This window comes from Mobula birostris, chromosome 19, assembly GCF_030028105.1.
Source record: "Mobula birostris isolate sMobBir1 chromosome 19, sMobBir1.hap1, whole genome shotgun sequence".
NCBI lineage: Eukaryota > Metazoa > Chordata > Chondrichthyes > Myliobatiformes > Myliobatidae > Mobula > Mobula birostris.
The window spans coordinates 47,070,780-47,091,412 of NC_092388.1; the positions used below are offsets into that span (position 1 = coordinate 47,070,780).

General features: G+C 40.6%; 2 protein-coding genes across 5 annotated transcripts in view; one reads left to right on the forward strand and one right to left on the reverse strand.

The window, feature by feature from the left end:
- Positions 1–1,963, forward strand: part of LOC140212579 (dyslexia-associated protein KIAA0319-like) — a 76,181-nt gene extending 74,218 nt beyond the window's left edge. For all 4 annotated transcript variants that reach the window (XM_072283548.1, XM_072283552.1, XM_072283551.1 and 1 more), the window contains exon 21: positions 89–1,963. In XM_072283548.1, coding sequence (XP_072139649.1) covers positions 89–267 — 179 coding nt within the window. In that variant the 3' untranslated portion in view covers positions 268–1,963. The remainder of the gene's footprint in view (positions 1–88) is intronic.
- A 516-nt stretch (positions 1,964–2,479) lies between these two features.
- The window catches only part of aldh5a1 (aldehyde dehydrogenase 5 family, member A1 (succinate-semialdehyde dehydrogenase)), a 32,429-nt gene continuing 14,275 nt past the window's right edge, over positions 2,480–20,633 (reverse strand). Inside the window, exons 4-10 of the mRNA XM_072283553.1 lie at positions 17,193–17,309; positions 15,222–15,365; positions 9,993–10,136; positions 8,805–8,963; positions 8,189–8,358; positions 3,686–3,744; positions 2,480–3,437 (exon numbers count right to left, since the gene is read on the reverse strand). Of these exons, the coding sequence (XP_072139654.1) occupies positions 3,232–3,437; positions 3,686–3,744; positions 8,189–8,358; positions 8,805–8,963; positions 9,993–10,136; positions 15,222–15,365; positions 17,193–17,309 (999 nt within the window). The 3' untranslated portion in view covers positions 2,480–3,231. The remainder of the gene's footprint in view (positions 3,438–3,685; positions 3,745–8,188; positions 8,359–8,804; positions 8,964–9,992; positions 10,137–15,221; positions 15,366–17,192; positions 17,310–20,633) is intronic.

A 20,633-nucleotide genomic window follows, 5' to 3' on the forward strand; every position in this document is an offset into this window, starting at 1 on the left:
AATTCTTTTCTCTATAATGTAAATGAGGCACAATCAGTCCAGATGTTAATACCAGATCATAAAAGTGAGTACAGTCTTTCTGTTCTAGGTGTGAAACACAAAAGCACTGAACACAATTCGAGTCTAATGGTATCGGAATCAGAGTTTGAGAGTGATCAGAACATACTGTTTAGCAGAGAATCCATCGAGACCGAGAACTTTAAAGCTGGTATGAATGGCTCACTCAAAAATGGAGTATCTTTAAATTATCATCCCAAAAACAGATAAATATGCTGAATTGGAAGGCTTATTGGTGAAGCGTTTTTTTTCCCAACAGAGCAGAGGAAGAGAAAAAAGTGGATGATTCTAAAGACAGTAAAGCATTTTTTAAACTGCAGAATTTTGGTGTACTCTGGAAAAGACTAATGGAAGGTCTGAAGGAAAAGTTGAAAATTTTGGTTAGGTTCACTACGATGAGCAATCCTTAACTGCAGAATGGTTTGCCAGATTGTATCCCTTGAAAGACTCATGTCAGCTTCCTGTAGCTTTGTGATTCCAGCCATTTCTGTTAGTTCTGTGTGCAAATGTGAGATAAGTCAGCAGCGGCAACATAAAGGGACCTGGATCAAACCTCTATAAGTGCTTTCTCTATTTACATTGAAATATCATTTGATAATGTTTACAGTCTAGCAAACATAAAGTGCATTTGAAAAACCTCATGAGGCATTTAATGATAAACATTAAGGCTGCAAAATTAAATGTAGCTAAAATAAAGTTCTTTGTGTTTGTAACCATGAAAACCATTTGTGCTATAAAGCATATATTCAGGAATCTTCCTGTGCAAAACCTGTTGACCAATTGGTCAGGTCAACATACAGATGAAAAACTAAAAAAACAAAGCTGTAGGAAGAATTACTGATTCAAATTAGAAACCTCATTTGGTATAATTGTTACAATTGAGGATGGAGGAACAATTAATAATTCCCCTCCGAATTTATGCAATTGTCCCCAGTGAGAAACTACTCCCGATACATATTGTGCATTTTCTGGAAGTGCCACCCTCAAAGCAACTGGATGAGTTACTTTTTATATCTTCTGAACTGGAGGGACTGGACACGGAGATTAATGCATTGGGTTATAGACACCAAACAGGATAATGGATTGCCATGCTCTTCCAACAGTGTTATGGGATCTTTAAACTACAGTGTACAAAAATAAAAGTCAAAGAAATAAACAACCGGCAGGCTTATATGACTGGTGGCAAATGAACTGCCAGTGCCTCCCTTTAAATGTCTGTGTCTTCAGTTCTGTGTTTCCCTGCAACTCCCCCTAGAGGAGCAAGCCCCAGCAGCCAATGATAGGCTACTTGAGAGACTGAGTTGGGAAGAGGACATTCTCTTGCCCGATATCTTGGGCATTTTCCCTGTGAGTACTCCATTACTCTTGCTGAAGCATTTTTATTACTCCGTGTCATTGTATGAATCTGTTCCTGCTGGCTTTTTAAACTACATGAAGAAATGTGGAGGTTGAAGAAATTTAATTAATTTGTTAGGTCTACATATCCTCTCACAAGCCTAGAACTGTGTGTTTGGAGAAGGCAGGCCAAATGCTTTTTGCTGTGGATGAGTTACCTTGAGGATTTGGATGAACGATAAGTAATTTAATCTACAGAATAAGATGCACTTCATTGCCTTTTGACCATTCTATCCTCCAGTATCCTGATATGAAAAAATTATAGCTTTGGTAAATTCAGCACCTCCTGCTTTAAATGTTCCTTCATATTCCAGTGGAATCAGATTCCCAATTATACTTGCATCAATGGCATTATACATCATTTAAAGAATTCCAGAACAAAAAATGTGCACCCTCAAAGTAACAGGTGATTAAGAAAATTTCATGCACCAGTGATTTTCTATGTTGATCCCAAACCCGAATTAATTTTGCTTCTGTACAGTTTAGTTGTCAATAAATTTACAAATTCTTTAGCCTGAACTACTCAGTGTACCATGGTAATATTTTCTGCTGCTTTGGAGGAATTATGAACATAAAACTGTTCTAATAGTACCAGCAGAAGGTCAAAATAGAACACAATTAGACCAGTAGCAGAGGATACCATGTTCCCTAGATTTGTTCTTCACATTCCTTTACAGGGAATTATCCAGTATTTGTTAAAATATACACATTCCTTTTTCTCTTGAATGATGGAAAGGCCTTAAGGTTTACACTACAGAAAACTTGAATGTGTATTTAGGTTTTAGGGTTTTGCCATTGCCAAGCAGGTTATTTTGCATAAGAACACTAAATTAATACAAATAATGCACCTATTACCAATTAGTGGCTAACCCAAGTATCCAGGAGTCACTGAAACAAACATAGCCTAAACAATATTGATTCTTTATCTTTTACTCTCTTGTACTTTCTCTTCAGTATTTTTTCTTCTCTGTCTTGTAGGCAAGGTCCGTAATTCAGTCAAATAAGGAACAGATCATAACTACACAAATTGTTCTAAAATCAGATTTATATTTGCACATAAAATATGAAGGCTACAACATACTATTCTATGTTTATGTTCAAACATAAATATTAATTGACTAATTTGTTGCAGTTAATATCTTAGAGATTTTGGCAATACCTTAATGCTGAATGGCCAAATGGCCTAATTCTGCTATGTCTTATGGAAATTAACTGCAAACATATTTGACACAGCAAATAAAATAATTTAAAATGACAGTAATTACAATTCTATGAAAACATTTTGGCAGTTAATTATCTTTAAATTCAATGCACGATTATAAAACATTATCACATTTTTTGTAAAAGTAAGAAGTCATCAAAACGGGATCTTAAACAATGCAACCCAAAGCTTAGGGTAAAATTCAAAACAACGCAGACTGAAGCTTAGAGTAAAATTCAAAAACTATTTAAATACCTAATGGGTAACCTACTCAATGATTGTAAATTGTTGAATTCCTAAAATATTCATAAACATTTCCAAAAAAAAAGTGCAAACCAATATTTAGCAGAATTACTTGATTCAGCAGTGTGAAAAATATACCTTAACTTTCTAGTAATTAAAATACAAAAAACTTTCCTACAAATTTTCTGCATGATTCCTATTTGCTTTAAAAAAAGGTGCTATGTTAATTATAACTTATTGTGTTATGGCCAACGGAAAGACTCTCTGCATAAAGGCTCAAGTAAATTAACTGATTGAAATACTGTTGACGTGACTTCCCTATTTACCCAACTGCTTTATAATCCTCCAAAACACACATATTTGATTTCCAAAAAATCATCAACACCATATTTAGAGCCTTCTCTGCCAAGTCCAGACTGTTTAACGCCCCCGAAAGGTGCCTCCGGGGTGGATAACAGCCCCTCGTTAACTCCAACTATGCCAACTTCAAGCTGCTCAGCAACTCTCCAGATCTGAGCATGATCTTCCGAGTAAAAGTAACCTGAAAGAGACACAGAACATAACAAAACTTTTAAAAGCAGTGATATACTGTTTCAAAAACTTATTTCTATAAATCACTATAGAGCTTTTAGCTCAGGATAACAGAATCAAACAAATCACAACCTTTACAATTAACCTATCATATCTGTAAATTGGCAAACAATTGAATATGAGAAGTGTAACTGTACAATTGTTATTGTTCAGCATGATTTCTAATTACAGAGAATGCCAACACTGAAATTGACTCACCAGCCAGACCAACACTAGCAGCATTAGCAATGGCAACCGCTTCTTCCTCAGTTTTAAACCTGTAATTAAGAATTCACAGGATCTTATATCTTGTAACAGAAGCCATTGGCCAATGATGGAGCTAAGGAAAATGATTACACTTGCCCACAACTTTCCTTCAACTCTGAATTCAATTACACCAAACTGCTGCCTAGAAAACAAACTTTTATAATAATAAAAATGTTTTATTTTAAACCCAAAGTAATGCATAAATTTGCAAAGCATTCAGCCATTTTAAGTTCAAAGCAGATTTATTATCAAAGTACATATTATGTCACCATATACAACCCTGAGATTCATTTTCTTGTGGACAAACTCAATAGATCCATAATAGACTCAATGAAAGCCCGCACCAACCAGTGTGCAAATGACAACTGTGCAAATATAAAAGTAAATAATTAAAATAAATAAACAATAAATATCGAGAATATGAGATGAAAAGTCCTTTAATGCGAGTCCATAGGTTGTGGGAATATTTCAGTGATGAGGCAAGTGAAGTTATCCCCTTTGGTTCAAGAGCCTGATGGGGTAATAACTATTCCTGAACCTGGTGCTGAGAGTCCTGAGGCTCCTGTACTTTCTTCCTGATGGCAGCAGCAAGAACAGAGCATAACCTGAGCGGTGGGCGTCCCTGAAGGATGCGGCTTTCCTGTGATGGTGCTCCGTGTAGATGTGCTCAATGGTGGGGAGGGCTTTACCCATGACGGACTGGGCTGTATCCACTACTTTTTGTAGGCTCTTCCGTTAAAGGGCATTGGTGTTTCTATACCAGGCTGTGATGCAATCAGTCAGAATGCTCTCTACCACACATCTGTCAAAGTTTTAGATGTCACGCCAAATCTTTGCAAACTCCTAAGTAGAGGTGCTGCTGTGCTTTCTTACTTAAGTGCTGGGCCCAGGTCCTCTGAAATGACAACACTAAGGAATTTAAAGCTGCTGACCCTCTCCATCTCTGATCCTCTGATGGGGACTGCCTCATAGACCTCTGTTTTCCTCTCCGGAATTCAATAATTGGCTCCTTGGTCTTGCTGATACTGAGTAAGAGGTGGTTGTTGTGGCACCACCCAGCCAGGTTTTCAATCTCCCTCCTGTATGCTGATTCGGCCTACAACAGTGGCATCATCAGCAACTTGAATACGGTATTGGAGCTGTGCTTAGCCACACAGTGGTAGGTAGGCCAGGAGGCTAAAGACACACAGCCTTGGGGTGCACCTGTGTTGATGGAGAACGTGCAGATGTTGTTGCCACTCTGAACTGACTGGGGTCTGCAAGTGAGGAAGTCGAGGATCCAGTTGCACAGGGAGGTATTGAGGGCACAGACACAAAAAGAAACATGCTAGAGATTAACATCACAAATCCATAATGTCCCACTATCCTGAAAGAGGCCATTCACCCTGCCTGTGCCTCTTTGAAACAGTTAATAAATTAGTGCTACTAACTTTTGCTTCTTACTCCCATAATTATAGAACTCATGATCATGGTCTACTCAAATTCCACTAGAGTTTATGATAATAGTTCTCCTATGGTCCACTCTCCTCTCCAATTAGATCCCTTCTTCTTCAGCCCTTTACCTTTTCCATCTATCATCTCCCAGCTTATCACTTCATTCCCTCCGCCACCCAGACATCTTCTCTCTCACCTGGCTTCACTTATCACCTGCCAGCTTTTACTCTCCCCCCACATTCTTATTCTGGCTTCTCCCCCCTTCCTTTCCAGTCCTGATGAAGGGTCTTGGCCAAGACTTTGACTGTATGTTCCCCTCCACAGATGCTGCGCGAGCTGCTCAGATCCTCCAGCATTTTGTGTGTTGCTCGGGATTTCCAGCGTCTGCAGAATCTCGGGTCTATGACCTGCTGCTCCACTGCAAAGTCTCTTTGAACTGCATCCAGCCTGAAGTTTAAGTCTTCTCTTCGACAGGAATTCAGTGAGACCCTCTCTCACTGCTCCCTCTCTGTGGTCTCTGCTGCTATGAATATTGATTTCTCTAATTTCCAGTAACTTCTCCACTTCTTCGCTTTTTCTGTTCTCCATTCTGTCTCCTCTCTCACTCCTTCCCTTCTCACCTCCGTCCTTCCCCTATCCCCATGTTGTCCACTGTCCTGTCCAACCAGATTCCTTCCCCTTCAGCCCTTTGCCTTTTCCTTCTATCACCCACCAGCTTCTAGTACTTCTCCTCCTCTCACCACCTTATTCTGGCATCTCTCCCCTTTCCTTTCCAGTTTTGATAAAGGATCTTGGCCAGAAATGTCGACTGTTTATTCCCCTCCATAGATGCTACCTGATCTGCTGAGTTCCCACAGTATTTTGTATTTCGCATATAATTTCATTTTCCTGCTAGCAGATTCCACTGCTACCTGCAAGCAGCTTGTGCATTCTCCCCGCGACAGTGTGCGTTTTCTGCTACTGTCCAAAGATGTACCGGTCGGTAGGTTAATTGGTCATTTTAAACTGTCCTGTGATTAGGCTCGGATTAAATCGGGCGTTGCTGGGCGACATGGCTGGAAGGGCCTATCCCGCACCGTATCTCAATAAATTAATAAAGTCCAATTTTGAAACTTGCTAGTGAATTTGCATCCATAGCCCTTGAACTGCTGCAAAAATACTGCTTTATCTCCTTGATAACCAGATTACTTTTAAGGTAATTGAAGTGATAACAGTGCACAACATATGGAGCTATCATAAAAAAAACAAATAATTTTCCTTCATTGAATCCCAACATAAACACAACTATAGTTTGTTTACAGCCACCAGTGGCCATGCAGTTGCAAACATCTGACACTACAACTGATAATACATTACAATGGCTGTTCTACTTTTACCCTCTTAATGCATGGATTTAACATTGTATCTCAATTAAACTACTTAGTATTTTTGCACGTGGCATGTTGGCAATGAGATGTCTCCAATTTCCTCAGTTCTTCTGAAGGTGTATTAACTGTTCATTGTGCATGGCTAGCCTGTTTCTTGGAAGTTCTGTAATGTTAAGGCATCAGGAGCTACTGAATTGGTTTTGAGGCAAGGCCTTTCTCCCAAACAGGAATCCCATTCTCAGTGTGATCTCTCCCCAACGGGCTGGGAAGAGGGAATGACCCTAAATGAGTTAGTTGCTTCAGAATTGCTTCAGCACTGTTTCCAACAAGCAGCAGCTGTGAAAAGCTGGTTCACCTGCAGTAAGTGACCAGCAAAGGGCATTCTATGGAACAATGTGCAATTTGATCAAGAAATGCTTTCAATTTCCAATAAGATGGCAGCGTACTCGGATACAGGAGCTTCTCCGAGCCCAACCAAAGGTGTTTTTGTTTTTGATTAAAATTTTATTAACAATCGCACAACAACAGTGGACATTAAGAACTTCAAGTTCTGCTCTCACCAGCCAGATGCTCGCCGCTGGGAGTTGGACTGTATTGCTGCCTGCTACAGGAAGGCATCAGAGTCGCTGTGTGAATGTGCTGCGTAGTGACTGTCTTAGATGTTTTTCTTGAGATCGCAAGACCCTGCTGGACATTGCCAGTGTATAACACTGCAAGTCCAGTTCACTGGAGAGACTGACGGCAGGGGGAGCTGTGTGGCATTGGTCATAGTGAGCCTCATGCTGAGGGCTTGCCTGTTTCAACAGTGCAGGTGGGGAGGCACAGTGTGGCGTGGCATCTCTGCAGGATTGGGGACTAACCCCTCCCGTCAATGCTACCCTCCCGTGTTTGCTCAGCAGAAGACAAGCTGGACTGCACGCGTGTGTACACAAGTTTACCTGCAGACTGCTGAGAACTGCTTGTTCTTGCAACAACACCTGTCACCATCAGTTTACAGGACATGTCACTCAAGGGCTTGGGTTTTTATATATATGCTGTGTATAACTGTTAGTACAATATTTTGTACCCTGGCCCCAGAGGAACGCTGTTTCATTTGGCTGTATTCATGGGTACTCATCTATGGTTGAATGATACTTGAACTTCAATCTTCATCAGATGAATCTAGAAAACGACTCGTCCACGGAAGTGTAGTACAGGTCGACCTGAGGAGTGCCGGATTATCGAAGGAACTGGATTATAGGCAGTCAGATTAGTGAAGGTCGACCTGTTTATGAGAGGAAAATCCTTGCTGAGATTCCAGAGTCCCCATTTGATATAGAAAGCTGTAATTACTTTGCACCCTGACAAGGAAAGCCTGTGCAGCTGAATTTATGGGCATTAGGGTTTCACACACCACTGAATAGTCATATTCTGAGACTGGACTGCCACCTAGTGGCTTCCTTCTGCACCTCAGGCAGATGCTCCAGTGTAAATAAAAATGGAAGACACGGGCAAGCAGGCTCCTCGTTGCAAGAAAACCACCAGCCTACAACCTGAGCAGAAGATTGAGTCTAGGGTAGGGTCTTCTGCACTCTTGAGGCAGATATTTTTAAAATATATTCCTAATACCTTGTTTTCAACAGATCTCAAATACAGATATTAAAGGTTTCCTTACTTGAGAACTGGTGCTAAAGGACCAAATGTTTCCTCCCGTGCACAGAGCATGTCTGTTGTCACATTAGAAAGAAGAGTTGGTTCAAAGAAGCTTCCTCCAAGACTATGTCTCTTTCCACCCGTCACAACGCAGGCACCACGAGACACTGCATCACTTATCTGATTTTCTACCTGAAACAGAAATAAAGAGAGGTTTGCACTAGTTTAAAATTTTTAACCATTCACTTCTTTCAATGGCCTTGGAATTTCTTACAGCTGAGACTCCTGTTCTCCATGTTTAGTCTTTCCTGTCATTAGAGGCCTGGTTTCAGCTATTTTGATGTTAATATTAGATTCCCTTTAGTTCCTCTCAAGATAGTGAGGTACCTTGCTAATAGCTGCTTTTGTGACTCAAGGCCAAACTTTGTTTTTTAATGCTCTACTGAAGTATCACCAGACATTTTATTGTGTTAAATGCATTACAAATGCAATTTGTTGTCACTTAATTTAGAAATGGTAACCTCCGTTACTCATTTCTGTTAAGAGCTTTTGTCAGAATAACAAGAAAATCTTTTGCAAATCTTCTAGAGAATGAGTTTGAAATATGTTTTTCAAATACGCCTTGATTGAAAGCATACCTTTACCACTGCTCTTTCATTGATTAGAGGACCCTGTGTAGTCTGTTCATCAAATCCACTTCCAACACGCAAATCTCTATGCATCGCCTTCACCATCTTCTCCACAAACGCATCGTGGATTCCCTCCTGCACCAGGAACCGATTTGCGCACACACAGGTCTATATTTGCAAATTGAAAGCAGCAAAATATAACTATTTAAACATGCAAGATTCCAGATAGCAATGGATGACATAAAAGTAAGTTAGTTATTGAAAATATGAAACGTAACCTCAATTACTCAAAATGAAATGGTTCAGTGCTCTTTATATATTACTGCTTTATGGCAATTAAAAACAATTGGCCAGAAAGTTAATAAATTTATAACTGCTCTACATTGCGTACAGGTCCTGTCTTTCTCACATCATTGGAATTTATTAGCATATTGTTCAACCATTTTTCCTTTATCTTTAATTCATCTCTTCTTAGTCAGGGATTAAGAATGTCTTAACTTCCACACTAATTCCTTGGATTCTGAAGTGACTGATGCATAAAGTGGGAACTGTACTCTTTTACAGATAGTGCACTGGATGCTTTGGCGATCTTCTATTTGTCAGCTTTAGTTTTTGTTTCCTATTCACCAGTGGAAACATTCTCCCAAATCTACTCTATCAAAGTTTCAGGAAGTGGTGTGTGCAAAGGGTCGAACCCTTGCCACCACCGAGTGGCATTAAAAATGGTTTTCACTTATCAACAGAAGGTCAAACTCATTCCTCCCCCCACAAGTAGAGTATCAATACCGCAAACAAATCTTCTGATCTGACTGCCCCGTTTTCTGTGATACAAATTCTGCATAAATTCCAGTAAAAGTCCCTCTTAGTCACACATCTGTGTTTTTTAAAAATATTTAAAAACCTAAATTAAGGATAATTTGGAAGTGAGCTATTTAACTTGCACCCACTAAGTTGCAGTATTCAGTGATTTATGATAGCAGCCAAGTGACCACGACTTACTGGGTAAAGAATGCATTATATTAAAAAAACAGGATTGTACCTTGAAACAAAGTCTCAAACATTCTAACAAGGTATTTAGCCCGAATTTTAATTCAGGAATATAAAATGGTCCAATGGAATCTAAAACAACTTATTAAATCATTAAAAGATGAACAGCAACATTCTTGAAACATCCTCTGTCTGCACCATGCTGCTCACCTGTCCAGAATTTCGGAACTTAGAAGCTATTGCCCCAGCTACAGCCAGATCCAAGTCAGCACTGTTGAAAACGATGAAGGGAGCCAGCCCACCCAGCTCCATAGAAGCTTTCTTTACAGTATCACAGGCATGACGTAGCAGGATCTGAAAGGTTCAATGATAACTTGTCAGAGACTAAGCTTGTCACCGTTAATGAAACTTCACTTGTAATCAATTTTATGTTGGATGTTGGTTCTATTTTGTCACTTGCAAGTGGACATTCCCTTCTGGAAATGGTCAGTAAATTGCTCACGCAATCTTTTCATAATGCTGCTGTGGGACTTCTGATCCCAAGACCAGTATTATGGTCAGTAATTTCACTCTTTTCACTAGAAGCTGCCTGGCCTGCATGTTCCATTGCTTTTGAAAACCCTTTTCGGGCTCTCTCTAATGATCTGCTACTGATGCCATTTTGAAATTGGTATCAATGGTGTTTCTTTCTTATATTTAATCTTATCCAAGTCTTAATTGATGACAGAATCTGAGTAATAGCTTAGAAGGAACAAACACGAGTTTATCATTGTGTTGGTTCCAAATTGTACCTCATACACGTTCTGCATTGACATGAAATACTCATCTCAAACTTCTGCCCTGTATAAGTTTTTGCTTTTACCCACACACATATAAGAATTTATTCAAGCACGCTCTCTTACCACCAATACACCCAATCACATTGCTGATGTGTTTACAGTCAGGCACAAGAATCATTCCCAACTCTGTCTTGACTCTCATTCTAAGTATCTATTTTTTTTGCATCAATGATCCACTCTGTAGATGTTGAAACTGTCAGTAATCTGTTTACTGGTGAAGAGGACAGAGCTTCAGATTCCTGGATCATTGGGATCGCTTCTTGGGAAGGAATGACCTGTACAAAAAGGGATGGGTTACACTTGAACCCGAGGGGGACCAAAATGCTTTTGGGCAGTTTTGATAGAGCTGTTGGGGAAGGTTCACACAAATCTGGCAGTGTGATGGGAACCAGAGTGATAGGGCTGAGAATGGGGCAGTTGATAGGGCAAAAGTAGAGTCAGCGTGATGAATTGCAGTGTAACACGGGGACAAAATCAAAGAAGGTGGTGAATATAGGACTGTAGGTGTTATATTTGAATGCACACAGTATACGGAATAAGGAAGGTGATCTTGAGCGTAATTAGAGATGGGTAGGTGTGACTTGGGCATCACTAAGTTGTGGCTGAAAGAAGATCATAGTTGGGAGCTTAGCACCCAAGGAAACACATTTTATCAAAAGGACAGGCAGGTAAGCAGAAAGGGTGGGGAGGCTCTGCTGGTGAAAAATGAAATTAAATCCTGAGAAAGAGGTGACATAGGAAAAACACAATATTATGAAAGTCAGCGGGGATCTCAATACGCAGGTAGATTGGGAGGCAGTGATCATAATATGATATAATTCACCCTGCAATTTGAGAAGAGAAGCATTATAGTGGAGTAAAGACAAATATAGAGGCATGAGAGAGGAGCTGGCCAAAGTTGATTGGAAGGGGACACTGGCCGAACAGCAATGACTAGAATTTCTGGGAGCAATTTGGAAAGCGCAAGGTAGATAAATCCCAAAGTAGTAGTAGTAGTAGTACTCTAAAGGGAGGATGATGCAACTGTGGCTGACAAGGGTCTAAAACAACACAAGAACAAAAGAGAGGGCATATAACAGAGCAAATTTTAGTGTTAAGTTTGAGGATTGGGAAGCTTTGAAAACCAACAGAAGGCAACTAAAAATGCCATAAGGAGGGAAAAGATGAAACATGAACACTGAATTTTTTTCCAGCTATATAAAGAGTAAAAGAGAGGTGAGAGTGAGTAGGTATTGGAAAATGACGCTGGAGTAGTAGTAATGGGGGATAAGGACTTGGTGGACAAACTGAATACGTATTTTGCATCCGTTTTCACTGTGGAAGACACTAGCAATATGCTAGAAGTTCAAGTATGTCAAGCAGTAGAAGGGAATGCAATGGCTGTTACTAGGAAGAAGGTGCATGGGAAGCTGAAAGATCTAAAGGTAAATAGGTCACCTGGACTTCACCCCAGAGTTCTGAAAGAGGTAGTTGAAGGGATTGTGGAGGCATTAATAATTATCTTTCAAGGATCACTAGCCTCTAGCATGGTTCCAGAGGATTGAAAAATTGCAAATGTCACTCCAGTCTTCAAGAAGGGAGGAAATTAGGAGGAGGAAATTATAGGCCAGTTAGCCTGACTTCAGTGGTTGTGAAGATGTTGAGAGGTCGCAGGATACTTGGAGGCACATGATAAAATATGCCAAATTCAGCATGGTTTCCTTAAAGAAAAACCTTAACTGATAAATCTGCTGGAATTCTTTAAAGAAATAACAAGCACAATAGACAAAGGAGAATCGGTGGATGTTGTGCACTTGAATTTTCAGAAGACCTTTGACAAGGTGCCACACATGAGGCTGCTTAACAAGATAAGAACCCGTGGTATTACAGGAAAGATACAAGTATGGATAAAGACTGGCTGATTGGCAGGAAGCAAAAAGTGGGAATAAACGGAGCCTTTTCTGATTGGCTGCCAGTGACTAGTGGTGTTCTGCATGGTTCTGTGTTGTGACCCTTCTTTTTATAGTATGTGTTAATGATTCGGATGATGGAATTGATGGCTTTGTGGCCAAGTTTGTGGGCGAGATGAGGGTAGGTGGAAGGACTGGTAGTGTTAAGGAAACAGGGAGACTGCAGAAGGACTTGGACAGATTAAGAGAAAGTGCAAAGAAGTGGCAGATGGAATACAGTGTTGGGAAGTGTATGGTCACGCGCTGAGGAAGAAGGGACAATGGAGCAGACTATTTTCTAATTGGGCAAAAAATTCAAAAATCCAAGGTGCAAAGGTACTTGAGAGTCCTTGTTCAGGGGAGAAGACAGGAGATTGGGGCTGAGAATGGAGCAGCCATGATGAAATGGCAGAGCAGACTTGATGGGCTGAATAGCTTAATTCTGCTTCTATCTCTTATGGTCTTATAGATTAGACAAAGGAGTAAAACACCCATTAAACTAGAGAAGCCCATTGTCAATTGCAGCAACTTAAAATGTAATGCATATTCGTAATTTTATCTGGACCATATTTCCAATATGCGTGTACAAAAAGTCAAGAATCTGAGGAAATAGAGCTTTGATTGGGAGCAAAGTGAGAGATGGGACAAGTCTTGAGGTCCCTGGTTGGATCCAAAATTACCTCAGTGGCAGGAAGCCAGGATCAACAGTTGATTTAGTGACGTGAAAGCCACCTGGTACTTTGTTTTTAGTAGCATCAATAATCAAACTTAAAAATAGGAGTTGTAACCAAAAGAAGTTTGTAGATAATTTACAGTATAAATTCATTCTGTAGTCAAGCGAGGAAGGAAATTGTAGATAGTAAAATGATATAAATGGACTTGGTCAATCAGTAGAGTTGCAAATTCAATCAGAAGAATTAAATGAATACTTTGTGTGTGTAAACGAAAAGAGATAATACACAATAAGCAGCAGAATTCTTAAGGGTGGGTACATGTTCTCCAATCGGTAAAGATAATGGGAAAAATTCCCATATTGGTGATGAACAGAATATAAGTGCAAGGATTTCTGCAGATTCTGCAGATGCCAGAAGTCCAAGGTAATGCACACAAAGTACTGGAGGAACTCAGCAAGTCAGGCAGCATCTATCGAAGGGAATAAACAGTCAACGTTTCAGGCCGAGACCCCTCATCAGGACTGGAAAGGAAGGGGGAAGGAAGCCGGAATAAGAAGGAGTACAATCTGGAAGAGGATAGGTGAAGCCAGGTTGGGGGGGGGGGGGGGGGGCGGAATGAAATAAGAAGCTGGGAGGTGATAGGTGGAAAAGGTAAAGGGCCAGAGAAGTCATATGATAGGAGAGGAGAAAGAATAATGGGAGGAAGGGAATGGGGGGCACCTGGGGGAGATGAGGACAAGACAACAGGTAAGAGGGAAGCCAGAGTGAGAGACGGAAGAGGAGGGAAGGGGGAGGGGGGAAAATTAGAGGAATCGATATTCATGCCATCAGATTGAAGGCTACCTAGATGAAATATGAGGTGTTGCTCCTCCAACCGGAGAGTGGCCTCATTCTGATAGTACAGGAGTCCATGGACAGAGATGTGGGAACGGGGATTGTCGCAGATGGAACGAAGGTGCTCGACAAAGTGGTCCCCCAATCACTAGTGACATTTAGAGTGCTGCTTACAGTTCTGGTCACTGCAGAACAGGAAGGATGTGTTTGAAGTAACAATAGTGCAGAGGAGATTTAGGTAGATGAAGCCATCATTACAGAAATTCTGTTATGGAGAAAAAATGTTGTTAAGCTGGCCATGTTTTCGTTAGAGGTCAAGGGAAAACTGCACTGAGATAATAAAAATGAAGAAAGGTTCCGACAGAATTAATAAGAATGATTTACTTCTTCTTGCAGAGAATTTAATAACCATGGGCTAGGTTTAAGAGCAATGATAGAAAGTTTACTGGGAAAACATTTTCACTTGTGGATGGAAGGAGGTCTGGAACTCTGTCTGAATGGGTAATGGAAACAAAAAAAAAATCCATTGTTTTACAAAGCACTCGGAAGAAAACTTGAAATGTAACGGTAATGATAAAGAGCAGGAGATGAGAAGTAAGACCCCTTTTATTCCTTAAATTTCTACGATACTTGTGCTTGAACAACGGTGATATTAGAACTGCATACAGCAGAACAAAAAAAATATCACTGAGGTACCACCTCACATATCCCTTGATTGAAAATGTTATTTGGCAGGTCCTATGGATTACTTTAATTTATCTGCTGCTGTGTTTAGTACCTGTATTACAGATTTCAAAAGTTGCCCTAGTGTATAGATTCAGTGGCTTTGTAATAATTAACAAGAGTAACATAAGATTTGTGCATTATTTAGGTCTGCCCCAGCTTTCCTGTTTCATATGTATATAAAAAACATTACACATTACACTGGTTGAAACAAGTGTAGCACTATTTATTTATGTTGTTAAAAAATTTATTTAAAAATTACAACATTTTAATGTGTATTTCTGAAACCAGTTCAACCAGTTCCAACAATAAAATAAAACCACAATGCAGATCAAATAGAAACTGACATTTTCCAAAAGACCTTTTCTCAAAAACTTCATGTGTAAAATAACCGTGAATACATCAGAACAATAATCCACCATAAGGCATGAAAACACTCACCTTTCCAGTAGCTGTGGAACCAGTAAAAGAGATTGCAGCAACAAGAGGATCAGTACAAAGCACTTCTCCTACAGCGGGTGTGTTGGACTTGGAGGAGGGAACAACATTGAAAACCCCTGCAGGGATCCCAGCCTGATCTGCAAGCTGCAAGGCAGGAAACTTCAGTGCACTGCATTAACGTTAAAGAAATGTTAACACTGAAACTGTACAAATGCTCCCCCTTTGTAACAGACAAAATGAAAAACAGAACTTATTTAACCTGAATATTCTGTAAATAAACCTTTCCTGGGTTGTAAAATCCAAGATTTTTTTTCTCTCTCACAAAAACATTTGAAAAAAAATTTTATTCACAATTTGTTTATGCACAAACTTTGATATTTCTGTGAAAGTGCTAGCAAAGATATTTGCATTTATCTACAATTGGCAAGATGGAGCAAGTCCAATGAGCAAGCACAAGGAGGCTTTCTGACAGTTTTACTGAACTGTGTAGCTACCAACTGAGGGTATGCATCCCGATCCTTCAGTGGATTTAACAACTTCTACAGGAGACTTTACAGGCAAAAATGATTGGTTCCATGAAGTTTTGGTAAGGCACTGGAGAGCTGTACCCTGGTTAGGTCTCCCACTGAGGACCTGAAGATAAATTAGAGAAGCTTAACAAAACCAATTCCCCAGCCTAAGATGAAATAACCAAAAGAGTTAAAATGTCTTTGTATTCTAATGACCAAGATGACAGGAACTTGAAAGGGATTTGGTACAAATATCTGTGAAGGAATACACAAAATATCTAATATCTAACAATGGGGTTATTTAAGCACAGACAGCAGTTATTTGCATATATTGAGGCAGTAGATAATCTATTTGCATACCCCAAGAAGAATGATGTCTTTGGTAGAGCAGCTTGATGAAGATATGGGATATTTCACAGTTTTCCAAGAGGGCATTAGATAGATGCCAGTCAAATACAGTGGATGATTTGATATGGAAAGCAATTCCATTATCTTGCAAAATTATGACTGGTGTTGGAGCCTAATGGTATTTGCCTAAATAGTTATGAAACAATTTCATCCACATGAAACAATGTCATAGTAAAGTATCTACATGAAACACTGTTGTAGGAAAGCAGCATCTATCAGCAGAGATCCCCACCACCCAGGTCATGCTCTCTCTATATCTTCTTACTACTGCCATCAGGTAGAGCAGTGGTCCCCAACCACCGGGCCACGAGCATCTGCTATCGGGACGCGCGGAAACAATGTGATTTGGTGATATGAAACGATATGAGTCAGCTGCACCTTTCCTCATTCCCTGTCATGCACTGTTGAACTTGAACACTAACCCCCTCCCCGTCGGCCAGTCTGCAAGAACATCGTCAATATTAAACCGGTCGGCGGTGCTCAAAAGGTTGGGGACCCCTGTGGTAGAGGGTACGGGAGCCTCAAGACTCGCATCACCAGGTTCAAGAACAGTTATTACCCCTCAACCACCAGGCTCTTGATTAAAAGAAGATAACTGCACTCACTTGCCCAATCACTGAAACGTTCCTACAATCTCACTTTAAAGACTCTATCTCATGTCCTTGCTATTTATTTATATTTGTACAGTTTGTTGTCTTCTGCACTCTGGTTGATCTTCTGTTGATTCTTTTATGGTTCCTATTCTATAGAACTGTTGAGTATGCCCACAAGAAAATGAATCTCAGGGTGTATATGGTGACATATACGTACTTTGATAATAAAATTTACTTTGAAAGACACTTCCCTCCCCCCCCCCCCCCCCCCCCCACACACAGGGAACTATCCCATTAGATGTAATTGTTTTGTGTTCTACATTTCTTGGAAAGTTAGTAAAAGCAAGGTATTATGTGGAAAGGAGACTGACTGAGGGGTTCATCAGTGTTCATCTACCATGACAAGTAAACAAACCAAAGTAGTTACAACAATTTCTCTGACTGTCATCTTCTTTACTCACCTCTGCCAGTGCTAATGCAGACAGGGGAGTATCTTCAGCAGGTTTCACCACTACTGTGCAGCCTACGGCCAAGGCTGCCCCAGCCTTTCTTGTGAGCATGGCACTGGGAAAATTCCACTGCGAAGAAAAAACATGGCAGAATAGTTTTACAGCAAATAATAGAAGTTAAAGATTGCATTCTTAGAGGAGTACCTTAGACAATTGGAAACATACATACAGTTTAGCTTATTTGCTTCACTTCTTGAATTTAATTCATTACACTAAGAGGACGTGGAGTGGGCTACTGTAACAGTATCGAGAAGCCTCTGATGTAGCACTTTTGACTTTGAAGGAAGTGACATAACACAAAGTCTAGACAGGTGCTTCATTTGGATTTGAGGGAACATGAAGATTTTTGCATGAGGTATTAAAGTGAAGAAGCAACGTCTCCCTCTCAGGCAGCTGTGACAAAAGTCCAGTGAAGTGCACTGATGAATGACAGAGATGTTCTCTCCAGCATCCTGATCAAAGTTTAGTCCTCAACCAACATCACTAAAACTGATTATATAGTCAGTTACAAACACAAGAAAGTCTGCAGATGCTGGAAATTCAAAGCTACAAACACAAAATGCTGGAGGAACTCAGCAGGTCAGGCAGCATCTAGGGAAAAGAGTAAACAGTTGATGATTTGGGCTGAGACACTTCAGGACTCTTCAGGATATAGTCAATTATTTGTGAAGGCTTTTGTGTGTAAACTGCTGGCTTTGTTTCTTGTATCAGTAAGTCATTTAAAAAGTACTTCATTAGCTATAAAATGTTGTATCATGAGATTGTGAAAGGTGCTTGTTGTAAGGACAGGCCAGCGAACTACAGGTCAGTGAGCTGAACATCAGTGATGGGGAAGTTGCTAGAGGGGATTCTGAGAGACAGGATCTATCTGCATTTGGAAAGGCAAGGACTGATCAGGGATAGCCAACACAGCTTTGTATGTGAGAAATCATTTTCTGAATTTGATTGAGTTTTTTTTATTGTGACCAAGAGCATTGATGAGGGCAGCACAGCTGACAAAGTCCTGAGTGGTAGGCTGATCCAGAATGTTGCATCACTTGAGGTAGCCAAATGGATACAAAGCTAACTTAGTGGGAGGAGACAGAGCTGATGATGGAGGGGCTGTTTTGCAGATTGGAAGCCTGTGACCAGTGGTGTGTTGCACTGATCAATGCTGGGTCTCTAGTTGTTTGTCATGTATATTAACGATGTGGTTGAGCACGTAGGTGGTATAATTAGCAAGCTCGCAGATGAAGGTGAAATGGTGGTGTAGTGAACCATAAAGATAAAGATGATTACAACAGGATCTTTCTAAAGTGGGTGAAGCAATGACAGACGAAACTTAACTCAAGCAAGTGCAAAGTGATGAATTTTGGGAAGTTAAACCAGGGCAGGACAAACACAGTGAATGACAGGGTCCCAGGGAGTATTGTAGAACAGAGAGAGAGAGTGGGGGTACAAGAATGTTGATCCCTGAAAGGGCAACATTAGTATTAGTTTATTACTGTCACATCTATGGACTCTGTCTATATTTCTCGCTGTCTCGGTAAGTCAGCCAGCAAAATCAAAGACCCAATCCACCTCAGAGATACTGCTCTCTCTTCTGCCCTCTCCCATCGGGCAGAAAGCACAAAAGCATGAGAGCACATGCTACGAGCTCAGGGACAGCTTCTATTCCACTGTTGTCACTAGTAAATGGCTCCCTTGTGAGGCCGAGATGGGCCTCACGATCAGTTGCTTTCTCTGGAGTGGCGGCGACTAAGGGGAGATCTGATAGAAGTTTAATAACATTATGAGAGGCATGGATGGGGTGGATGGTCACAGTCTTTTTCCAAGGGTAGGGGAGTCTAAATATAGGGGGCATAGGTTTACAGTGAGCAGGGAAAGATTTACATGGAATCTGAGAGGGTGGATGGAACAAATTGCCAGAGGAACTGGTAGCAACAGGAACAATTATGTTTAATACACATTTGGATAGGAAATATTGAGAGACGTGAGAGAAACACAGGCAAATGGGACTAGCTCAGGGAAGCACCTTAGTGGCTTGGCCAAGGGACCTGATTCCTTGCTGTACAAATTTGCAACTCTATTTTGTAAGTGAAACATTAATCTGCACAAAACACGTACTGAAAGGAAAAATTGAAAAACAAAATTTGATGGTAGCTCCAACAATGAACACTGGATTCTCAAGTGATCCTAAACTCAGCTGTTATTTTAAGGCGGGTTTCTATTTAATTGTTCCTAAGTATCTGCAAACCACTCAGATCAAAGTTCGCGACCATGAACTGCGATACCCCATCATTCTTGTAAAGAAGTAACTATAATTACAACTTTATATAGGAACACCTTTTCCAAAACGTTACCTTTTAATTAATTCTAAACCAGATACTGCTATTACCAGCAGTAAATCCTACATAACCGTTCAAGAACCTGTAGATCAGGGGCTCCCAAACTTTTTAATGCCCTGGATCTCTACCATTAAACGAGGTGTCTGTGGAACCCCTGTTGTGAATGAAACTGGAGGCCCTTATTATAATACAGAAATTAAGCAAATTAAATAGTTCTCATAAACAAGAGAAAAACCTGCAGATGCTGGAAATCCAAGCAACACACACAAAATGCTGAGGAACTCAGCAGGCCAGGCAGCAACTACGTTAAAGAGTACAGTTGATGTTTTGGGCCGAGACCCTTCAGCAGGACTGGAGAGAAAAAAGATGAGGAGTAGAGTTAAAAGGTAGTGGGTGAAACAGAAGGTGATATGTGAAACCGGGAAGGGGAGGGATGAAGTAAAGAGCTGAGAAGTTGACTGGTGAAAGAGATACAGGGCTGGAGAAGCAGGTATCTCATAGGAGAGGACAGAAGGCATTGGAAGGGAAAAAAGGGGGGAGAAGCACCAGAAGGAGGTGATAAGGCCACACTCAGGTTTGAGGAACAATACCTTATATTCTCCATCCCCCTTTCCCTCTCTTGCCTCATCTCCTTGCCTGCCCGTTATCTCCCTCTGTTGCTCCCTGCTGAACAGCCTTCCTGGCCAGTAGATCCCCAGCTGATCAGACTCGCCCAGTCTGCTGGAGTTAACTTTGCACGCTAGGATCGACGTGTCGCTACCACACCGGACTACGGGACCCGATGTCTACCCTCATGTGGTTTAGCCTGTCTGTCAAATGCTGCACTGGGGTGTGGCTGCTGGTACATGTAAACAGGTAACAGCAGATTGTCTGGTAAGAACCAAAGGTAACATTCAAAATCACTGTCAATACCTTCAAATTCGTCAAAGTTCCTAATTTGCTGAAGTAGTGAAATCATCTCATTTTCACTCCTAGCCGTTTCTGGCATTTCCAAGTATGAATGCTTGAAACCGCAGTGAGCAAAACAGTTCTGAATTGTCTAACTGCTTACTTCTCGCCAACTATC